General features: G+C 41.5%; 1 protein-coding gene across 4 annotated transcripts in view; it reads left to right on the top strand.

The window, feature by feature from the left end:
• The window catches only part of rfx2 (regulatory factor X2), a 90,332-nt gene that overhangs the window by 30,321 nt on the left and 36,509 nt on the right, over window positions 1-23,502 (top strand). For 2 of the 4 annotated variants that reach the window (XM_033046767.1, XM_033046768.1), the window contains exons 2-5: window positions 1,193-1,317; window positions 8,756-8,833; window positions 9,203-9,291; window positions 22,750-23,026. In XM_033046767.1, the coding sequence (XP_032902658.1) occupies window positions 1,201-1,317; window positions 8,756-8,833; window positions 9,203-9,291; window positions 22,750-23,026 (561 nt within the window). In that variant the 5' untranslated portion in view covers window positions 1,193-1,200. The remainder of the gene's footprint in view (window positions 1-1,192; window positions 1,318-8,755; window positions 8,834-9,202; window positions 9,292-22,749; window positions 23,027-23,502) is intronic. The other 2 variants (XM_033046769.1, XM_033046770.1) reach the window with 1 other exon arrangement.

Consider the following 23,502-nt stretch of genomic DNA (forward strand, 5'->3'; position numbering starts at 1 on the left):
TACGACCTACTACCACTAAACCTACGAGTAAAAAAAGTATAGATTTCCATGGCAACCATATTTTACTCACGGGCATTTTTCAACATGTTGAAAAATACGCCGCGACCGAGCTGAGGCCTCGAGTACACAGGGACTACTCTCGAGCATGAAGGAGAGTTACAAAGATCTCCTACGACCTCGTGTCGATCATGCTGCGAGTATGAGTCGAGGGCAAACTCGGCAAAACTCGCGGATTAGGTTGCCCAAGTGGGACAGACCCTTAACTGTTCTACTCTAAACCATCCAGGAGAAAGGAGACACATCGGAAGACTTCACAAACAGCAACAAGACAATTGACAAAAAAAAATCTTTAAAATCTGGCGAGTAAGATATTAACTTTTCTTTTTTTATTAACAATTTTATTCGTCCATTTCTTTGAGGCATATGTGTCAAATGCGGGTGAATGATACTAACTTAGATGGGCATTTGGTCGTTATGGACTAATTAGGTTAAAGGGCCAGTTTCTGTGTTGTATGACTATGATTTTAGAAGTTTTCCAAATCCCCTTTTTTCTAGAACTAAATAGGCTTTAATTGGTTTTCTCATGGATATAATTTTATTGTAGGTCTTACAGAACTGGAACAGTTACAAAATGTTGCACATTGCATAAAAGTAATTTCAAGGCTTGCGTTTGAAAGTAGTTGAATGAATTGATGGTAAAAGGATCTAAGAAAATGTTGTTACATTGATGACTTATTTTAAAATTTTAAAATTTGCTTTGGCTTTCAGTAAAATAAGTTGTACACAATCAATTTTAACATTGTTTTTACACCAAGTTTTTCCCAGAGAAGGGTTAATATCTTACTCGCCAGATTTTAAAGATTTTTTTTTAGTCAATTGTCTTGTTGCTGTTTGTGAAGTCTTCCTATGTGCATTGCCTGCCCCACTTTCCTACAAGCTGTATAGTTGTTTTACAGAGGTTATGAGTGGTACCAAAGAAATGCAAATTATTTTAAAGATGTCTGAACTTGCACTTTGCTTTTTCTGAATCCCACAATCAAAATTGAAGTTGTGATGAAAGTTGTAACTTCTCATCTGTTCACATTTTGTTAAATAAGGAAAACTTATAGCCAGACATCTTATCAATTCTGTGCACATCATTTACACAAAATATCTCTGACTAATAGCACCTATGTTTGTTATGTTTTGACAGAAACGAGCATGCAGAGTACAGAGGGTGCATCCGACTCAACATCGACTGTGACCCTGCGGACATCCGCTGCTGGTCCACCATCTGTGCAGCCTGCAGTAGTACAGCAAGTACCAGCACCACAACAGGTACATTTCCAATCCTCTGTCCCCGGGAAGGTTAGCAGGATATAGGAATGTTTATATTTCACATGATCTGACCCTCCTAAATAACAACTCTTCTTCGATATCTGTTTAGCTGTCTTTTAAATATTAGCTGTCTACACACTCCATTCCGCCTCTTTTGTGATGCTATTAAAATGCCTCCTTTTTAGTTCTTGTGTGTGTGGTTAATTGGTTTTAATTTATCTACAGGTTTTGAATTTCAATGTTTTTTAAAAACTTTTTCCTGATCTAATCCCTATGTCATAGTATATTCTATGCATTGGGATTGGGGGTTAAAAAGTGTAGGGTATATACATACATTGAAACATTAATCAAACACCTTCCATCCTGGTCAGTCGTCCTCCTCCCCGCTCCCATCGATCAGAAGATACTGAAGGTTGAAAACAAGCACCACTGGACTCAGAAACAGCTTAATTCCCTTTCTTCTCAGTCTTCTGAACTAGGACACTGCAATTCACCTCTACTCCATTTGGACATTGGACTTTGTCTCCGGAACTGGTGTGCAACAATGCTGAGAACTAAATTCTGCACTCTCTTTCCCTTTGCTCTATCTATTGTACTTATGTTTGGCTTGGTTGTATTTATGTATGGTAGTATCTGATTTGATTGGATATCATGCAAAACAAAGCTCTTCATTGTACCTCGCTACACATGACAATAATGAACCTAAACCTCATGGGGTCAAGGGAGCTTTGAAGGGACAATGAGATCTTGGCTCATACAATATGTGTAGAAAATAGGATGAAGACCAGCAGTCAGATTTGGGGAGGTTGGGTAAAGGTTAAGAAACATGCTTTAAGAGATGTTAATCTCTGCAGAATTCATCCAGGCCATCAACCCCTGACAAGTAACATTAGCAAATTTGCAGATGACACAAAGCTGGGTGGCAGTGTGACCTATGAGGAGGATGAGTGGGAAGTTGCATGGCAGATGCAGTTTAATGTGGAAAAATGTGAGGTTATCCACTTTGGTAGCAAAAACAGGAAAAAAGATTATTATCTAAATGGTGTCAAGTTGGGAAAAGGGGAAGTCTAACGGGATCTGGGGGTCCTTTTTTCATCAGTCAATGAAAGTAAGCATGCAGGTACAGCAGGCAGTGAAGAAAGCGAATGGCATGCTGGCCTTCATAACAAGAGGAGTTGAGTATAGGAGCAAAGAGGTCCTTCTGCAGTTGTATAGTGCCCTAGTGAGACCACACCTGGAGTATTGTGTGCAGTTTTGGTCTCAATTTGAGGAAGGACATTCTTGCTATTGAGGGAGTGCAGCGTAGGTTCTCAAGATTAATTCCCGGGATGGTGGGACTGCCATATGCTGAGAGAATGCAGCGGTTGGGCTTGTATACTCTGGAATTTAGAAGGATGGGAGGTGATCTTATTGAAACATAAGATTATTAAGGGTTTGGACACACTAGAGGCAGGGAACATGTTCCCGATGTTGTGGGAGTCCAAAACCAGGGGCCACAGTTTAAGAATAAGGGGTTAGCCATTTAGAACGGAGATGAGGAAACACTTTTTCACATAGAGTTGTGAATCTGTGGAATTCTCTGCCTCAGAAGGCAGTGGAGGCCAATTCGCTGGAGGCTTTCAAGAGAGAGATAGATAGAGCTCTTAAAGATAGTGGTCAAGGGATATGGGGAGAAGGCAGTAACGGGGTACTGATTGTGGATGATTAGCCATGATCACATTGAATGGCGGTGCTGGCTCGAAGGGGAAAATGGCCTATTCCTGCACCTATTGTCTATTGAGTCTTTAAGAATAGAAATAGGAAGATTATGCTGATGAATTTGCGAGTAGAGAGAGGTAGGGTTTATATTTGGGGGATTTTGAGACTGAGTCTGCATAAGGTGGGTCCTATATAAGATTAGAAAGAGAAGAGAATGCCTTTATTGTCATTCAAACAAACAGAGGTTTGAACAAAATCTCGTTCCCTGCAGTCATAACAGCAAAATAAACATAACACACAATTAGCAGTTTCACACAAACATCCATCACAGTGAATCCCCAAACACCTTCTCACTGTGATGGAAGGCAAAAGTCTTATCTCTTCCCTGTTCTTTGTTCTTCTCCCGCGTCGAGGCGATCGAGGCACTTGATGTTAAAGCCCCCGGCGGGCGATGGTAAGTCCCGCGGCCGATTAAGCCACACCGGGCGATGCAAGGCCCTGCGACGGGCCGATTCAAACCCGCGATTCGGGGCGGGCGAAGTTGCCGTTGCGGGAGCTCCCGAAAGTGGTCTCCAACCAGGGACCTGCGAGTTCCCGATTTTACCTTCCCCAGGGCCTGCGGCCGAAGCCTCCGAAGCTCCGCAGTCAGGTCGCAGCCGCCGAGCCACCACAGCCTCCGAGTCAGCCAGATGGTAAGTGAGTCCGCAGGGTCTGCGGCTGGAGCCCTCAGGTCGATTCCGGCTGGAGGTCGCCAGCTCCACGATGTTAGGCCCCAGTGAAACGGAGAGACGACAAGGAAAAGATCGCGTCTCGGTTCAAGGAAGAGATTAAAAAGTTTCTCCACACCCATCCCCCCACATGTACACAACTAAAAATAAACCGAAAATATACTCCTAACAAGACAAAAAAAAAGAAAAAAAGACAGACGGACTGCAGGTGAGCCGCAGCCACGAGGAGCCGCCACACAACATGGATTAATGGATCTTGCCTAAACAGAACTGTGACCATTGTCCATTGGAGCAGAATTGTTTCTGCCTCTTTGAATGTATTAGACTGGTTTAATGTGGGAATGATTCAGAAAGAGCAGAAATGTAAATGGAAGGCAGAACATCAGTGATTTTAGGGCAGTAATCAACAATCGGAAAATAATCAGAAAACTAGTCTGCTGCTCTAACTCGTGCTAGGGAATTTAAAGACCAAAAATGGCTGGGTTGAAGCATTGACAGATGGATCTATGATATTTTAACTGTTATTGAAGTATAGCTTGCAGAGCAGGGCAGGCACCTTTATGGTCTTGGTTACAGGATTTTCAGACAAGATTGAAGGGGATGAAGAACAAGGAAGAATCGTGTGTGGAGGAGTGTGTTGGAGGGAACATCAGATGTGGCCCTATGGGTGAAGCTGAACAACAAAAGGGCGGTCACTATTGGGAATACATTTATAGACTTCCAAATAATCAAAGGACACATATTGGAACATTTCTGATTTATAATAATTAAAGTAGCAATAGTGCAATATTGCACATACCCCAATATTAATGAGATACAATCAGTGTAATATATGGCAGTCAGAGAATTCCTGAACTAAAATAGAAAAGCAGGAAATATTTAGCACTTCAGCCAGTTTTATTTTGGAGATAAATGAAATAAATGTTTTTGGTTAAACTTTCAGGACTAGGAAAATTTGGCAAATTGGCATGTTTAAAGTTGCAGTGAAGAGGAAGGATGAGAGAACAAAGGGAGGATGTCTGTGAGAGTGGAGACTCTTGTGGGCTCTGGTGGAGTCATGGTCCAGGGAAAGGCACCAATGAACATCAGGCCACTATCTCGCAAACCATCATAGTTATCTTTACTTGTGGAGATCTCCCCTCCATATCTTCAATCGCTTGCTTCTGTGGTCTGAGGCTACCACCTACTTCAAAAGTGATTATATTGTGCGAGTGCCCATGAAGTGGGTGACTTGCCTCAACGACTACCATCCAGTAGCACTAACATCCAGCAACATAAAGTGCTTCGAGAAGTAGGCTATGGCACAAATCATCTTCTGGCTCAGGAATGACCTTTTCAATTTGCCTATTGCCACAACAGACCAACAGTGGATGCTATCTGCACTGGCTCTCCACTCTGCTCTTCACCTCTGGGTAACAGGAACACATGCCAGGTTGCTATTCTACAACTACAGTGAGGTGTTCAATGTTATCATCTTCTCCAAACACATCTCCAAGCTCCAAGACCTGGGCCTCTGCACCTCCCTTTGCAATTGGATCTCATTAGCAGACCTCAAAAAGTGCAGATCAGTAACATCTCCTTACTGACAATCAACATGAGTGCATCTCTAGGCTGTGTGCTTAGCCCATTGATCTACTCACTTTTAGCCCATGGCATTGGGACTGTACTTAGCCAGACAACCATCTATAAATTTGCCAGCAACATCTTGGTTGACCTATCTTGGGCCCAGCACATAGATGAAGAAGGCGCATCAATGCCTCTACATAGAAGTTTAGGAGATTCAGCATGTCGCTGGATACTCTAAAACATTACTACAGAAAATATCCTGACTGTTTGCAGCGTAGCCTAGTGTGGCAGTTCCAACACATAGGAATAAACATAGAAACATAGAAAATAGGTGCAGGAGTAAGCCATTCGGCCCTTCGAGCCTGCACAGCCATTCAATATGATCATGGCTGATCATAAAAGAAGCTGCTGAGTCATTGACTCGACTTGGTCCAAAGCATTTACACGAAGCACTACCTCAACTGACCTACTCAGCCATGGCAATGGGACACTGCGTACCACATCCTGTATGTTAATTGATTTGCTTTTTCTAATTATGTATTTTTGTACCAATGTTCCGTTTTTCCATTTTTCTTTTCATTTTCTTGTAGAATTTATGTATAACTAGACTAAGTGGGACCCGTTGGGTCCCATGTTCACACGGGAGGGCTGGTCCCCCGACGCAATATTCCACCTCTCCACCAATTCCAATATTGGTGGCCAGTGGGGGGGCTTTCTGGAGCACTGGTATGGGTTCTTGGGGTGGCAGCTCAGTCCCTCAAGCCTGATCTGCTGGCAGCTCACTCACGGCTGGTGGGCTGGCAGTTGACTCATAACTATTCCTTGAAATTCCATTTCAAGAAGGGTGCAAGTCCACCAAATTCAAATCCATGTTCCTACCATTTGAAGCAGGGTGCAAGTCCACCAAATTCAAATCCATGTTCCTACCATTTCAAGCAGGGTTCAAGGCCACCAAATTTAAGTGCAGTTTCTTACCTCTATGAGCAGGGTGCAAGGCCACCGAATTCAAGTGCAGTTTCCAACCACTTCAAGCAGGGTGCAAGGCCACCGAATTCAAGTGCAGTTTCATACCACTTCAAGCTGGATCCAAGGCCACCAAATACAAGTGCAGTTTCATACCACTTTCAGCAGGGTGCAAGGCCACCAAATTCAGTGCAGTTTTATTCCACTTCAAGCAGGGTCCAAGGCCACCAAATTCAAATGCAGCTTCATACCATTTCATGCAGGGTGAAACCGCCATAAAACCACACAAAACACCAAACTCACAGTTCAGTAGACATTCAGTGTATTCAGTTGATTCACAGCTCAGACAGAGTCATGACCTCTCCCTCCCCCATCATGCAGAGACTGAGCCACACCCACACTTCCGGGTTTTATAACACCCGCCATCATTTGCAGTAAGTAGTGCCTTTCAACTTCAAGCCAAAGCACCCAAACAACCATTTGCAGGCAGTGCCTTTTTACTTCAAACAAACCATATTTTCATTTTCAAACCACATTAAGGGTACTCACAGTTGTGTAGACATTTGTTCAGTGTCATTCAGAGCTCAGAGAGACGTGACCCTTGGCTTCATCCATCTTGCAGAGAGTGAGTGAGGCACACCACTTCCTGGTTTTATAGTCCCTCCCCCTCCCTCCAGCTGGGGCAGCAGAGAGAATGGTGATTTAAAAAAACCCATTAATATCTCTCTGATTTGTCATCGATTGGAAAAATCCTCTGCACCCATAAGGCGGAGGGGGGCTCTGGGCGAGGTGGCCAAAAATGACGGCCGTATGTGGCGGCGTTCTCTCGGAAATCGCAGCACAGAAGGCCAAAAGCGGTCAAGATCAGAGATTTAGTAATATATAGATTAATGTTTTTGTGTTGCAAGCACAAGAATTATTGGGCAACCTTTCACATGATGCTGACTATTAATTCCTTATTGTATACCATAGACTGGTATGTTTTGTTTAATGAATGTAAATTATCAATCTGTGAAATAGAATCGTAGAGCTATTCAGCATGGAAATGGGCTCTTTTGCCCTACTTGTCCATGCAGTCTAAGTTGCCTAACCTACTTGCCCATGCCTGGCACACATCCTTCCAAATCTTTCCTATTCTTGTACCTGTCCAAGTGTCTTTTATGTATACCCATCTAAACCACTTCCTTGACAGCTCCGTCCATATACGCAGTACCCTCTGTGTGAATAAGCTGCACCTTGGAGGCCTTTTTTAAATTATTTCACCTTGAACCTTTAATTTTAGGTTTCCCTACCCTGGGGAAGAGGCTGTGGTTATTTACCTTATCAACTAAATGTCTTTTAAAAAAAAAAACAAAAAAAACTTTTCCTTTGAATTAAATTTTTGTGTTGTATCCAAGAGGTTAAACCAAGACTGTTTATGTTGGGGAGGTGACAGCATTATGATTCGCAGTGTTGAATGTTGAGTCATTTTGGAGAATTGAACTTTGTAATTTTCTCCTCTGTATAGGGAGTGTGTAATTTTACTTTTAATGGTCATCCAATAAAAACCTTTTTCTCGTTAGGTTAATTGTATTTGGGGGGGGGGGGGGGGGGGGGGGGGGGAATCACCTCAAACTGCATTTAAAACATTGTTTACCATTTCAGATCACTCTTTTTCTCCTTTCTAAACTTATCAAAGGACAATAATGATAGCTCTTGCTCTTGGGATTTTGATTTACCTTGCCAAAATTGCCAAAGGGAAGAAGCATATTTGAAACTGAAGTATTGAGAGGAAGGTATCATAGAACTGTAAGGAGACTTTTTGACTTCAGCAGGTGAAGAACCACTGTAGTATCTTAATGAACTCACTAGATAAATACAGCATAGTCCAATGAGCCATTTGTGTAGACTTGATCCTCTCAATACATCAGAGCAACAGAACATAATTTTAATAAATATTGGTTCAGGCTAAAAATCTAAATAATATTTAAGGAATAGCAGATATGTCGTGATTGGGTGATCAGCCATGATCATATTGAATGGCGGTGCAGGCTCGAAGGGCCGAATGGCCTACTCCTGCACCTATTTTCTATGTTTCTATGATTCAGAGTAATTTGTTGTTGATCAATTATTGGTAAAAGCTGGAATCTGTGAAATCTGCTAGAATGCACCATGATGTGTTCTATGTTTTGTTTTGAGAAAAGCATAGCTAGCTTAGAAATGTAGAGTTGGTTGGAGTCTTATTTGATTGTCTTTAGCAGTCAGGAAATCCACTATAGGTTATGTTGCTTGTGAATGCAGGTAGATAGAACAAAGTGCTGGAACAATTGTACAGGCCACATGTTCCACAGAAACCCACCAAGTCATGACTGGGATGAGTCACTGGTGAAAGATGGAGGAACTTTCCCCATTAAACTTGCAGATTAAATGACAAGTTTAATTTGCATCCTCCACAAATAATTTCTAGGAAATGGTAGCTTACCTTTACTCTTTGTTGCCCACAGCGACTGGTGGTCCAGGCAACAGGCTCTGCTCAGAAAGGAGGCCAGGTACAGCAGCTTCAGGTTCAGAGAGTACAGCAGGTAAGAAAGGGCTATAAACCTGCAGGAGACAGCAGTGACCAAATCTAATCAGCTCAATCTTCATACTAACCTAATGGTTCTTTTCCATTTCCTTTTGATGCAGAAGAATTTGATTTTAAGTTGCTAAGGAGTGCAGGATTTTATTTGACTAGTTTGAGGGAAAGAGTTAGTTTTATGGTTATCAAATGTCCTCTGACTCTGCCAGAGATATTGATCTTCAGTTGCGACCTGGAACTTTGGAAATTGTATGAAAAGGTTGGAAAAGAGGCAGAGAATTAGCTTGACCTGGAAAATAGGTTTTGAATTGTGAAGATTGAGTGCACGACTCAAATCTGAACTGAATTCATATTTTCATGTATTTGTTTTTAGGTTCAACAGGTGCAGTCTGTTCAACATGTTTATCCATCACAAGTTCAATATGTGGAAGGAGGAGATGCAGTCTATGCAAATGGGACCATGTAAGTGTTTAAAATGTGATTGACCCTGCATAACTCATTGTGACATGTCTATTTTTCTAATCTCGATTCTCTTGCCTTTCTTATCCCTAAATTGGTTTCCATGTCTATTTAAACGCATTGCTGCTGGAGTAATATCTGTACAGCTGAATGGTTATTATTTATCATGCATTTGATGTTAATGAGCTCTTACAGTCAAATTCTATGTTTATTTGTTCCATACTTCTCTAGTGCAGGGTATTTGTTATCTGCCATTATTTAAAATGTTTCAGCTAAAATTATTCTTTAGTCTTTTCATCCCCAAGGAAAGGAGTACATGTTTACTTAGTTTGATTATAACCAGGTTGTCACAGGCCAGTAGGAAATAACTGTGGATGCTGGTTTAAATCAAAGGTAGACACAAAATGTTGGAGCAACTCAGCGGGACAGGCACCACCTCTGGAGAGAAAGTCTGGGGAAGGGTCTTGACCCGAAATGTCGCCCGTTCCTTCTCTCCAGAGGCACTGCCTGACCCGCTAAGCTGCTCCAGCATTTTGTGTCACAGGTCAGTTATGTTTTTTCTCAAGTCTCCGATCTCGACATGATTCTAAAATTAGGGTTAATCACAGGTTGATGTAATTGTACTGTTGGTGCCCTGGAACTAACTTCAAGGCATTGAAGTGTCATTGTGAGAGCATTTTGGATGTAGTGATCATAATTCTATAAACCATAAGTCAGTTATGGAAAGGGATATGGGTAGTATGGAAATTAAGGCTGATTTCAATAAAATAAAAGAGGACCTGGTAAAATTAGACTGGCAGTGGCTAATTACACCTAAATGTGTAATGGGATTCATTTAAAAGTGAAACCATGAGAGTTCAGAACCAAGGGTGAAGGTAAGGTCACAAGTAAAGTACATGGAACTCGGGATTTCAGGGGATAGTGAATGTCGGATAAAGAAAAAAGAGGAAGAATGTGGCAGGTATGGAGAAATGAAATCGGGGAGGACAAGCAGAAAAGAAAGTGTAGGGGGATGGATAGTTTAACAAAAAAGGAGAGTAAAGAGTGGCAAAGTGTCACTAATGGACAAATTTAAAGAACATTCTGAGGCATTCTATAAGTATATTAAGGGAAATAGGGTAATGGGATTTATTTTTCTCCCCTTTTGTTTCACGGTATAAAAGCTTGGATAATCCACTGAGTGAGATTTGCAACTTTTATTTCTAATTTTGTGGCTACATAGGTCATATTATCACAGATAGAATTGGAAATTCTCCATGTCATTATCAAATAACGAGACATTCTTGGCAACCCAGATGAAGGAAATCACAGACTGACTTTTGTATTTTCCAATTTTTATTATTGGATGTTTTTGGTATTTTTTAGCTTCCATGTAGATAAGCCATATTGAATGTTTTTACACACCATATGTACAAATAAAGATTATAGAGCATACATCGGGTAAAATTATTTTGCTTTATAAACAAACTAGTTGCTTTGTCAAAGGGATGAATGTACAAACATTGATTTCAGTTCAACTTTCAACACCATAGTCCCCACCAGACTTGCTGATAAGCTGCTGGAACTGGGACTGAATACTCCCCTTTGTGCCTGGGTCCTGGACTTTCTCACCGCCTGGCCCCAGGTGGTCAAGATGGGGAGACATACCTCCAACCCCCTCACCCTGAATACAGGATCCCCCCAGGGTTGCGTCCTCAGCCCCTTACTGTACTCCCTGTGCACACATGACTGTGTGGCCAGGTTCAGCTCCAACTCCATCAAGTTTGCTGATGACACAGTGGTGGTGGGCCTGATCTCCGATAATGATAAGAAAGTCTACCTGGAAGAGGTAGCTGACCTGGCACTCTGGTGTCAGAACAACAGCCTCCTCTTGAATGTCACTAAAACTAAGGAGTTGATTGTGGACTTTAGAAGGGAACAACAACCGAGGATGTACACGCCACTGGGGATAAATGGGACTACCGTGGATAGGGTGAGCAACTTTAAATACCTGGGAGTCCAAATCACAGAGGATCTGACATGGACAACACATACTGCCGCATTGGTGAAGAAGGCAAGGCAGCGCCTTTACCACCTCAGGCAGCTGAGGAAATTCAGAGTCCCTCTGAGGATCCTTCAATCCTTCTACTCTGGTGCAGTAGAAAGTATCCTGACTGGAAACATTTCGATCTGGTTTGGCAACAGCTCTGCCCAGGACAGGAAGGCTCTGCAGGGAGTAGTGCGTTCAGCCGCACGCACCATGGGAACTACACTCCCCCCCCCCCCCCCCCCCCCCCCTGCAGCACCTATACACCAGGAGGTACAGATCCAGAGCCAGCAAGATCATGGACCCCTATCACCCAGCAAATGACTGTTCCAGCTGCTACGGTCAGGCAAGTGCCTCCGCTGTCACGCTGCGAAAACAGAGAGGATGAGACGGAGTTTCTCCCCACAGGCCATCAGAACTGTAAACTGATCTCACCAGGGCGTAATTACTGTTGTGTCTCTTTTTAATGTAAATACTGGTTCTGTTCTGTTGTTTTGCATAATCCCATAGCATTGCCACTTTCATTTCACTGTACATCTTTGTGACAAATAAAGTTGACTTGACTACATAAAGACAGCACCAATTTTCTCCCACTTCCCAAGGTTGTGTGGGTTCAAGGGTTAGTTGGCTACAATAAATTGCCCCTTAATGTGTAGATGAGTACAGGAATTTAAAGGAAGTTGAAGGTGATGTGGGGAGAAAAAAAAGGATTATTGTTTAAGGGATCGATGTAGATTGATGGTTGGCGTGGACGATGGGCTGAAAGGCCTGTTTCTGTCCGACACAACTCTGATGTTTACTCTCATGTGCTTGTCCTACCCATCTTATTGATATAATCGCACTTGCAGGCGGTGGTGACTACTAAAGTACTGATTGCTTTTGCTCAAGTATCTGCTTTCTTTCCCCCTCTTTATATTTATTTATTAATTCAAGGCAAGACAAATCAAAAATGATTAATTATTGTATGCACTGCGAACCGAACAATTCTTGTTGCATCTGGACAGGCACGTTAACGCAACAACACAATGATTAAATATATAATAGCCCATAACACATTAAATTATCAGTAATGCTCTGTAAGCAGAGTACAATAGTATAAATCAGTGTTCATAGCACAACCTAAACAAGATTGTTGCTGGGGTAGGGTTGTGGTTAGTGCTTTTGCAGTGAGGTTCAAGAGCCTGATGGTTGGTGGGAAGGTGGTGATCTTGACCCTGGAGGTCACTCTCATCCGGCTCAGTGGGTATGGGACTTTGATCTTTTTGAGCAGCGCTTCCAGGGTGGGGAGGTGATTGATTGGGCAATGTCTGCTTTTACTGTAATAACGGTTTGTTCCAATAAATTATCGGTAAGTAGAACAGCACAGCGCAGTAAACAGGCCCTTCTGCCCACATTGTCTGTGCCGAACATTATGCTGTTAAACTAATCTGCTCTGCCTGCTTCTGAACTATATCCTTCCACCCTACATATTCATGTGCCTATCTGAAAGCCTTTTAAACTTCACTATCACATCTGCATAGACTATCACCCCTGGCCATACTTTTCAGGCACCCACCACGTGCAAATTTTTTTTTAAATGCCCTGAATTCGCCTTTAAATTTGCTCCCTTCTAACTGGAGAAACATTTTTGTCTATGGTGCTTATAATTTTATGTACTTCTGCCAGTTGTCCCTTGGCCTGTGAAACTCGGGAAAACAATCCAAATTTCTCCAACCTCTCCTTATAGTTAATACCCTCTAATTTAGCCAGCATCCTGGTAAACCTCTTCTGTGTCTTTTGTTAAGCCTCCATCCTTCCTGTAATAGGGCAACCAGAACTGCACTGAAGTTAATTTGAGTTAATTTAATTTTCTTCTCACAGGATTTGTAAATGTTACTTATTTGCACTTGATTTGGTTTTTTAGTCCATTAAGACACCCACGTATCATTTGTAAGGTTTGAATTTATCTTGTATGTTCAAGTTTATATACTTCTTGTTGTCATCCATTAAGAGTGTTTTAGAAGCTCCTCTTAGACCACCATCTTCAGTACTATGTGTGTAATTGAATTCTCTACGTTATTTTCTCATAAACCATGAATAAATTGCTGGACTGGCAAAAGACTCTCCCATTATTTATCTTTTGGGTATCTGGGCCTCTGCTGCAAATTACAATTGATATCAAATGCTAAACTTTAACTATGGCATTCTCTTGGTCTGACATAAGACATGGGAGCAGAATCGAGTAATTCAGCTCATCGAGTTGACTCTGCCATTCGACCACGGCTGGTCTATTCTCCTGCCCTCGCCCAGTATCCTTTGACACTCTTCCTAATCAAAAACCTATCAATCTCCACCTTAAACATACCCACTGTCTTGGCCTACCCAGCTGTCTGTGGCAATGAATTCCACAGATTCTACACCCTTGAGCTAAAGAAATTCCTCATCTCCGTTCTAAAGGTACATCCTTTTATCCTGCCGCTGTGCCCTCTGTTTCTAGTCTCTACTTTTGCTGGAAACATTATTTCCAAGTCCATTCTATCTTAACATACCTGCAGCAAGCACAATGACATGAATAAACAGTGACTTGATCAGTATCACCAACTGGATATTCTTTGCACTTAATTATAATTGTTAAACACAATAATAATAATAATAATAAATTTTATTTAATGGGCGCCTTTCATACATCTCAAGGACACCTTACATAGTAATCGGAATAAAAACATATAATCGGAATAAAACAAGTAATTAAAGACATCACAGTGACACAAATTAAAAACAGAATTCAATCCAAAAACAGAAAATCAAAAACACAGTATTAGGAACAGTAAAATCTTAAACAATGTCAGAATTTAGTTAGAATAATATTTAACTGGCTCTATAGTTTTTAATGTTTTTATGAAATTAAATACTTAATCATATTAAATTTAGTCATTTTCTTTTAAATGTATCCTTTATTTCAGAGATCCATTTTACAGTAATTGGATCACTGAAATGTTGATTTGCCTCTTGAATATCTCTAAAGTTAAACCAAACCAAGTACCTAAGGAACATAGCTCACTGGCCAATGCTATTAATTGCTTCCAGCTAAAACTAGCTGGCCGAGTATTTTATTACAAACTATTATTAAATTGTTCGTAGCGAAACCATTATTATATGGAAAATTTCATAAAGCAAAATCCTCTTTCCAACTTATTTGTTACATGTTTCTTATTTATTGATACATTTGATACTCTACCAACATTTCTCCGAGGACCAACCTTGGTTAAATGAGGAGAGTGGAAAAACATTAAAAAAGAGCAAAATGCATACCTAAAAATGAAGTGCCTCCTAGTGAAGCTGCATCATAAAGTTTCAAGCATACAACAACAGAAGCAGTTTTATATGGTTAAAACGAAGGGATCCTTTAACTAGCTACCCTGGCCATCGAGTTGCCAATAGAATCATGCAGCACAGAAATTGGTGCTTTGACCCAGCATCTCCATGCCAACGATCAAGTATCCATCTGGACTGGTTCCATTTACCAGCACTTTGTGTATTGCTTTCTTTGACTTGGTGATTTCAGTTGTATAATATTGAACAAATAGCTAAATCGAGAAGGAGGTTCATTGTGGTCTGCAGTGATCAAGCCTAGCACTACAATGCACGAGATAAGGCTAAAATGTTTAAGCCCACCTTCAGCAAAAAAAGTCCAGTTGGCGTCATTCAAAGAAGAAAGAAAAATGGTTAAGGGTAATTTTGTCCTAAGACATAATTGCAGAAATGTTTTTAAGCAATGTTAAATATATAGATTTGTTGCTTCGTGGTTTTCTGTCTGTGAGAAATTTTGGATGTGACTGAGCATTCAATCACTATAATAGCATCACAGTGGCTTCAGGAAATTATGCAGGGTGAAACCAAGGCTTGTGTTTGCCTATACTGAATTCCACTGGCATTCATTTAACCTATTAATATAATTCTGTACTTTTTTGTTCCAGCAACACGACTAATGATGCTGCCCGAGTTTGTTGTCAGCAAACTTTGATGCAAAGTATTCTGCCTTGTATTTGTCACATGAACACTTGGGTCGCAGATCCCAGTCAATTCATTATTTGTGTCCACTGATTTGTGCTTGTCCCCTGATCAGACTACTTCTGATTATCCAAGATTTTCTCCCTCCTCTCCTGGTTTGTGCAATTCTCTTTTGAATGTACCCCACAAATTCCTGCCAGTTGATCTTTTATTTTACATATTAATAGTTTAGTCAAGTTTACCATGGGTCATCTCTATTTGGTTTAACATTAAAATGTTCTATTTAAAAATAAAATAGCCACAAAACTATTTTACTAAATATTGATCAATATATATTCACCAGTAATACATCTCCACCCCTCCTCATACTATGTTGACTTTGTCGCCACATGAATTTATTTCTCTCTGGTTTTCTGGTGCCCATCTGCCCCATGCACATACTCCATATTTACAGTTTGCCAGAGTTCTTAGTCTTGTTTTTGTCTGATCCCTCATGGATCATTGTTTCATATTCATGAGGACAGGTGGTGCTGTCAGTTTTGAGAACAATGGGAATGTGCAATACCGGAGGGAGAGAGCACTTTGGAACGTGTGGGAGCCAGTTTTGTTTCAATTTAGCACAAAGAACAAAATCTTTCATTTTAAACTTGAAACTGACCAGGAGGAAGAACGCACCTACGTTATACCTGGGATATTGTGATTTGTCACTGGCACTTATGATTACTAAAGAAAATGAGATTTTACTTTGTTGTCTTATCTGCCAACTTTGTTCTCTATAAATAATAAACCAGCTTAAAGTTTGGTGTTGGCTTTGTTTAATTGAAGTGTTTTCAGCACATCCATTGAAATATTGGAGAATGGCAAATATGGGTGCTATTGGATGGCACCTTTCCCAGGGTATAATTAGATAGCTGAGTGCATTCCTGAACGAAAGAGGCACAAGGACGATTTGAGAGTTCTCAGAGTTGTAGTCATAGGGCTATATAGCATGTAAAACGGGCCATTTGGCTCACCTTACCCATGGCAAACAAGTGGGCGCACTGGGATTGTTCAATTTGCATGCATATGCTTAATACCCCTCTAACCCTTCCCATCCATATATCTGTTCAGTATCTTTTAACAATCATAATTGTATTTGTTTCTGTAGGCTCCTCTGTCAGCTCTTTACAGATATGGACTACGCTATGAGTGAAAAAGTTGTGCCTAAGGTCCCTCTTGCATTTCTCCCAATCTCACCTTACACCATAACCCTCTAGTTTTGAATTCTTCTACCCAGGAAAAAGATTGAGCATTCACTTTAGCCGTGCCCCTTATGATCTTGTACACCTCTATAAGTTGCCCCTCAGCTTCTTATAATCCAGAGAAAAAACATGCTTATCTACAAAATCTTTTTGGTTATTTTGAAAATTCTAATGTTGCTTACAGGAAGGGTTTCTGTCCACGTTCTGCATTGACTCTTCATAACTTGAATCATTTTAATCCTAGCAGTTTTGTGGAGAATAGTTCAAACCTCTCTAATCATCTCCGTTCCTGGAATCATTTTGATCATTTATTTCTGCACGTTCTGCATAGGTTGCATGGAGGTTCAATATAACTAAATTGTAGGAATCTGTGTCCTACTTTAGTTTTTTTAATAAAAATTTTTTTGTGCCATCTTAACATTTACACATGAACATATCCCTATTCATCAGTACCCACTTTACAATTGTATTCTTTACATTATATTTCCCCTCTTTGTTCTTCCAAGCACAATGTACCACATTGTATTGACCTGTGTCTGCCTATTCCAACAGCCTATCTGTTCTCTTGATGTATACCTTAATATATACCTGACCTCACTGATTGCCAGTTTTGTGTCGTCTGCATGTATCATTCAAGCGGCAAATGCATATCGAGAAAAGATATGGCTGTGCCACTAGTTCCTGGGAAACATCCGCTCCATACCTTCCTCTGGACTGAAAAATACTTTTCACTGCTACATTCTGTTTTTTAACCCAAAGGTGATTTGATATGCGTGCTGCCGTTACATTGGCTTCAATTTTGCTGACAAACCTTCCATACGGTATGGTACTTTTATCAGATATTTAAAAATCCACCTAAATAACAGAATCTCCGACAATAACCATTTATGCTACCTCATTAAAAACTGTTAATTTAGTTTAACACTAACTTCATTATAGAAGTTGGATAATCATGTTACAGCCGTACAAGACATTGGTGAGGCCACATTTAGAATATTGTGTTCAGTTTTGGTCGCCCTGTTATAGGAAAGATGTTGTTAAGCTAGAAAGGGTGTAGAGATTATTTACGTGGATGTTGCCAGGATCTGAGGGCCTGAGCTATAAGGAGAGGTTGAGCAGGATGGGACTTTATTCCTTGGAGCGCAGGAAGATGAGGGATGATCTTATGGAAGTGCATAAGATCACGAGAGGAATCGATAGGGTAAATGCAGTCTTTTACCTAGAGTAAAGGGCCTGTCCCACTTGGACGACCTAATCCACGAGTTTTGAAGACCCTAGACGAGTTGAAAAAAATGTCAAGGTTGTGTTGACTCGCCGAAGTAAAAGACCTACGACTATGTCGCCGACTTCCTACGACTATGTCTACGACCTCTTATGACTATGTCTACGACCTCCTACGACCCCCCTCGACCTCAGTCTTCCACACCTAAGACCAACTACGACTAGCTACGAGTGGAAAATGATCACATGATGAAATGATGTCATGTTTGCATTTTTTTTCTCGGGCCAGTTACCTACCTACGACTACCATCACAACCTACTATGACCTACCTACGACCGACGTACGAGTAAAAAGTGTCCATTTTCCCCATGCCGACCTTTTTTACTTGTGGACATTTTTTATCAGGCTGGAAAAAACGCCGCAACCTACTTGAGGCCACGATTACACGGAGCCCACTCACGAGCATGAGAAAGAGATACGAAGACCTACGACCTCGTGGCGACCATGCTACGAGTATGAGTCAAGGGCAAACTCGGCAGAGGTCGCCAATTAGGTCGTGAAAGTGGGACGGGCTTCAGGGAATGAATAACCAGAGGACATGGGTGAGCGGGGAAAGGATTTAATAGGAACTTGAGGAGCAACTTTTTTACTTAAAGGTAGTAGGTATATGGAATGAACTACTGAAGGATGTAGTTGAGGCAAGTATTATTAGAATGTTTAAGAAACATTTGGGCAAGTACATGGATAGGCTAAGTTTGGAGGGATATGGGTTAGGCGCAGGCAGGTGGGACTAAGATGGAGAGGGCATGTTGGCCGGTGTGGGCAAGTTGGGCTGAACGGCCGGTTTCCATGCTGTGTGATTCTATGACATCTCTATGATTCACAAATTAATAAATTCACACATACTCTCTTTCAATTCAGACTCAACAGGAGAGTAGATTGATTAATCTGGTCTATGGTGGTTTTGGCCTTATCCTTGAATGTTTGTTTGATCAAGGTTGCAATATTTGAAAATCTCCAGTCTTCTAGCAACACCCAATTTCTCTGTACCATCCTAAACCTGGTCTCATAGTTAAGTGTAGCCAGCTATTCTAGTACCTCTACCTTGCTGTTTTATAGCCTATCTACCATTCCATTTATTCATCTTTTACTATTGCTTCAGCAGCAGCACCCTGTTTGTTCATTTAACACCTCTGCCTCCACAAGCCCTTTCTGGGATCAAATTTACCATTAATTTTTGCTTGCATTGTCAACCTGTCATGCCTCTTGCTCTCCATCTCATTAGGCAATTAGTGAGCTCTAGCTTTGTTGCTCCACCAATACTTAGGAACATACTTAGGATGTAAAGCTAACTTATTAAAAACAAACCATTCTCTGATTATTGTTTTACCTGTTGATTATTGACTGGTTTACCCTGACCATATCTTTCCCTGGACCTCTGAAGTCAGCTTGTCTCCTGCTAGGTATTTTTACTTTTGATTACTCCTTATGCTTTTCCATAGTTGTTCAAAACATTTGATCAACGTTCCATAAATCATAAAATCATTGTAATTGTTCTCTCAGAGCCATTTTTTATGGGATTTGTTAGAGGTACACTAAAGGTAAAAGTAAAGCCAATTCCTTTCAATATGATCGCAGGTGGTCTATATTGGCCTCTTGGGTGCCCCGCAGGGATGCGTTCTCAGCTCCTTAGAATACTCCTTATGCAATCACAACCGTGCAGCCAAATTCCACAAGATTGCAGGTGACGCTGCTGTAGTGGGATGGTTCCCCAACAATGATGAGTTGGAGCACAGGAAGGTTACTAACATGATGTCAAGACAATAACCTCTTGGGCAGCACGGTAGTGCAGTGGTAGACCAGTTGCCTTACAGCACCAGAAACTCTGATTCGATCCTGATTATAGGTGCTGTCTGTATGGAGTTTGTACGTTCTGCATTGGTTTTTTCTCCGCCCACTCTCCAAAGATGTACAGGCTTGCATGATAATTGGCATGGTAAAATTATAAATTGTCCCGAGTGTGTGCAGGATAGTGTTAGTGCATGGGGATCGCTGTGTCGGCATGGAGGGCCGGAGAGCCTGTTTCCCCGCTGTATCTCTAAACTAAACTCTCCCTCAATGTCAGTAAGACAAAGGAGCTGGTCATTGACTAGGAAACAGGGTGATGACTATGTCACCGGGGGTGAGATTCAAGCTGCTGGGTGTAAGTATAACCAACAATTTGTCCTGGTCCAACCACATTGAATTGATGGCCAAAGCACACCAATGTCTCTACCTCGTCAGAAGACAACGGAAATTTGGCATGTCTCCAACAATGCCTGCCACTTTCTAAAGATACACCGTAGAAAGGATCCTACCAGGATGTGTCACAACTTGGTTTGACAACTGCTCTGCCCAAGACTGCAAGAAATTGCATAGAGTTTTGGGTGCAGGTCAGTCCATCACACAAACCAACCTTCCCTCATTCCCTCCCCTCCCCCCCATCAACTCCACCTATACTTCACTGGATATCACGTGAAACAAAACGTTTCACTATACTGATAGATGCGATAAGGATAAACCGATACCAATATCCAGATGCATGTCTGAAGAAGGGTCTCGACCCGAAGTGTCACCCATTCCTTCTCTCCAGAGATGCTGCCTATCCTGCTGAGTTACTCCAGCTTTTTGTGTCTATCTCCAGATGCATGACAGTTTAGTAAGGCAAATGCACTACCCAGTCCACATAAACCAGCCTAACTCCAGCTACACTTTGCACTACCTCGGGAGAGCAGCCAGCAATCAAGGATCACTCACACTCTGGTTATTCCTTCTTCTGCCCTCTCCTGTCGGTGAAAGATCAAAGCTTGAAAGCACATATCATCAGAAACAAGGGCGGCATGTTTCCTGCTGTTATTAGTTAAATGAACAGACCTCCCATATGTATTCCCAAAGGGCGTGTTGTGATGATGTACAAGTTCCATTAAGGTTAGCCCGGCAGGGCAGTCAATGTAATTTGCATTCCAAACACCAGACTCCTGAAACAGGTGCTCTGTTGTGAGCTCTGACATAGGAAGAGCCGACAAGGCATACAGAGGGCAAATTTCAATGGTGTGCTCAAAGCCAGCTACAAAAATACAATGTCCTTACCCCTTGTCCTACGAGCACGGAGTGGAGAAAGGGTATTCAGGTTGGCTGAAAATTTTGTCCCTGCGTCTGGAGCACAGAGGCCCTGTTTGAGTAGTGGAAGAATCGGGACACATCACAACCTATCTACCTACCTGCCCCATGTCACTATCCTGCCCCATCCACGAAGAGTCTGTTATTTCCACACTTACCTCATTAGCCACTGCTGAACCCACAAATCTAGACTGGAAGTAAGTCATCTGTGATCCCAAGGAACTACCTAAGATGAAAGCAAGAAGAATGTATATGAAGCAGTAACATTGATATAGGGTGTGTAAATATTCATAATCGTGATAAAATGTCTGCGGGTGTTTGTTCTGCTGGTATTGCACAGGTGCTGCTGTAAAACTTAAGGTGCTGTGATCACTAATTGGTAATATTTGATCTGTGCATGAGATAAGCCTCGAGATTCTCGCAGGATGCTTTCACTGAGCGGTACTGGTTGTTTTTCTCCTTTAACAAAAAAATTCTGTTGTCCAAAGTCAGAATTTAATTTGGACAATGGCGAGGTTCAGTGGTAGTTGTTTCAAATAATTGGCATATAGGCTTGGAAGTAATAAAATCATGGACACAGGAAAAATAAAAACAACATGTATTAAATCATAGCTTAAGACAAAAATATATTTATATTCCCAGCAAACAATTCAACCATGGTTTCTGTAAATCTATGGAAGAGAAAACAAGCATCCCAATGGAATGTCACTTGGCCATGAAGCCAACATCTCTGGAGGCTTTAAGATCATTGTAATTGTTATTGATAATGTATGCAGAGATAACAATGCTACCTCCAGAATGTTTCCAGACAGCATGGATAAAGCCAGATTAGACCTTGGGTTTGTCTTCATGGTAACAAGAGGCCTAAGTCAGGATAAGGACATGACATGGGGTTCATAGACCAAGGCAATAATGGAAACCAGTTTTTTTAAAATGAGGCAATAAAGATAACTAGCAGTTCTCGAGATAAGGCGCACAAAGGGCACTTGAGGAATGCAGTAATGAAGGCCTTAACTGATCAAACGGTTGCTTTAGGCACGAGGTCACCAGATTCTGGCCAGAGCGTACTTTTCATTGGTATTCATCAAACGGACTTTGCAGTTGAAGGGTACAGCAAAGATGAAATTCTAGTCTCTGTAAATAAAGAGAATTACTCGATGGCTTGGCAGATTTAAAGGTGGATAGATCCCCCAGTGTTGGATGAAATTTCTCCCAGGCTGTTGTAGCAGGCAAGGGAAGAGACTGCTGGGGCACTGGCTGAGAATTTTACTTGGCTGGCTGAAGTGATGCTACCAGATGACTGAAGGGCGGCAAAGAGGGCTGCAAGGGTCTGCCTGGTAATTACAGACCTGTGAGCCTATGAATAGTAAGGAAGTTATAGGATAGGCTCTGAGGGACAGGATTCATGATTACTTGGAAAAGCAGGGACTAATCAGAGAGAGCAGCATGACTGCCAACTACAAGTCCTGTCTGACCAATCTGACTAAGTTTGGAGAAGATTTTGATGAGCACATTGCAGTAGATGTGATTTACAAGAATTTCAGTTCAGAGTCACAGATAACATTTTAGAAGTGTCTAAATGAGCTCTTGAATCGCCCAGATGTAAAAGGCCATGGGTCAAGTACTGGAAGATGGGCTAAATAGTGATGGGTGTCCACTCGTAAGCCGGACATCAGCCAAATGACCTGTTTCCGTCCTCTTATGATACTCGCTCTATGAATATAACTACTTCACATCTGCATTCACCATCCTTCCCATCGCACATTCAAGAATATTTCCTGCGGCAGGTCTTATAACTCCCCTTGTTGTTTTGTTTTGTCCAGACGTGCAGCATACTCGTACCCAGAAACCCAACTCTATGCACAGAATCCTGGAGCCTCGTACTTTGAATCACCGGGAAGTTCTGTTCAAGTGACCACGGTTGTGTCCTCACCCACTGTGGTGCCATCTCATAATATGGTGGGAACCGTAGGCATTGCGATGGAGGTGGGAGGAAGTCAGATCATCTCAAGCAGTGGTGGAACATACCTTATCCATGGAGGATCGATGGACAATTCCAGACACCCACTGTCTCACGCTACACGCCCATCACCTGGAACTGTGAGCAAACTTGTTTGGTTGAAAAGATTGCAAATCCCTGATTTTTTTTTTTTCACTCCTTTCATCCAACTTCAGCTAACCTGGGATGAGGGGATGTTGCAGGCTCTTTTATGCGAAGTCAAGAGCTGATTTTGTTACCCTGTTGTTAGTTCAGTCACAGTGGATTTTCACAGTCACAACATGACTGCTTTTCTTTGGAAACCCTGGTACCAGACACATTAGACCTAAATCTCACATTAAGGAACTTGCCGAGTGTTAGCCATGGAACAAGTTTGAATATTGATGAGTACATAAAGGTAATGAAGGGACCTTTTTAAAAAATAAAACTCCCCTAGCCAGCTTCAGTAATCTGGCTGTGCTGTCTGAGATAATGATTGGACAGCCTTTGATAACGATTACATCAATTAATGAAATATCATGATGGAATTTGTTTTAAGGTTTTCTCCCTTTTAATCCAGTTCTCCTGCCCTTATCCC

Source organism: Amblyraja radiata, chromosome 29 (assembly GCF_010909765.2).
Source record: "Amblyraja radiata isolate CabotCenter1 chromosome 29, sAmbRad1.1.pri, whole genome shotgun sequence".
Taxonomy (NCBI): Eukaryota; Metazoa; Chordata; class Chondrichthyes; order Rajiformes; family Rajidae; genus Amblyraja; species Amblyraja radiata.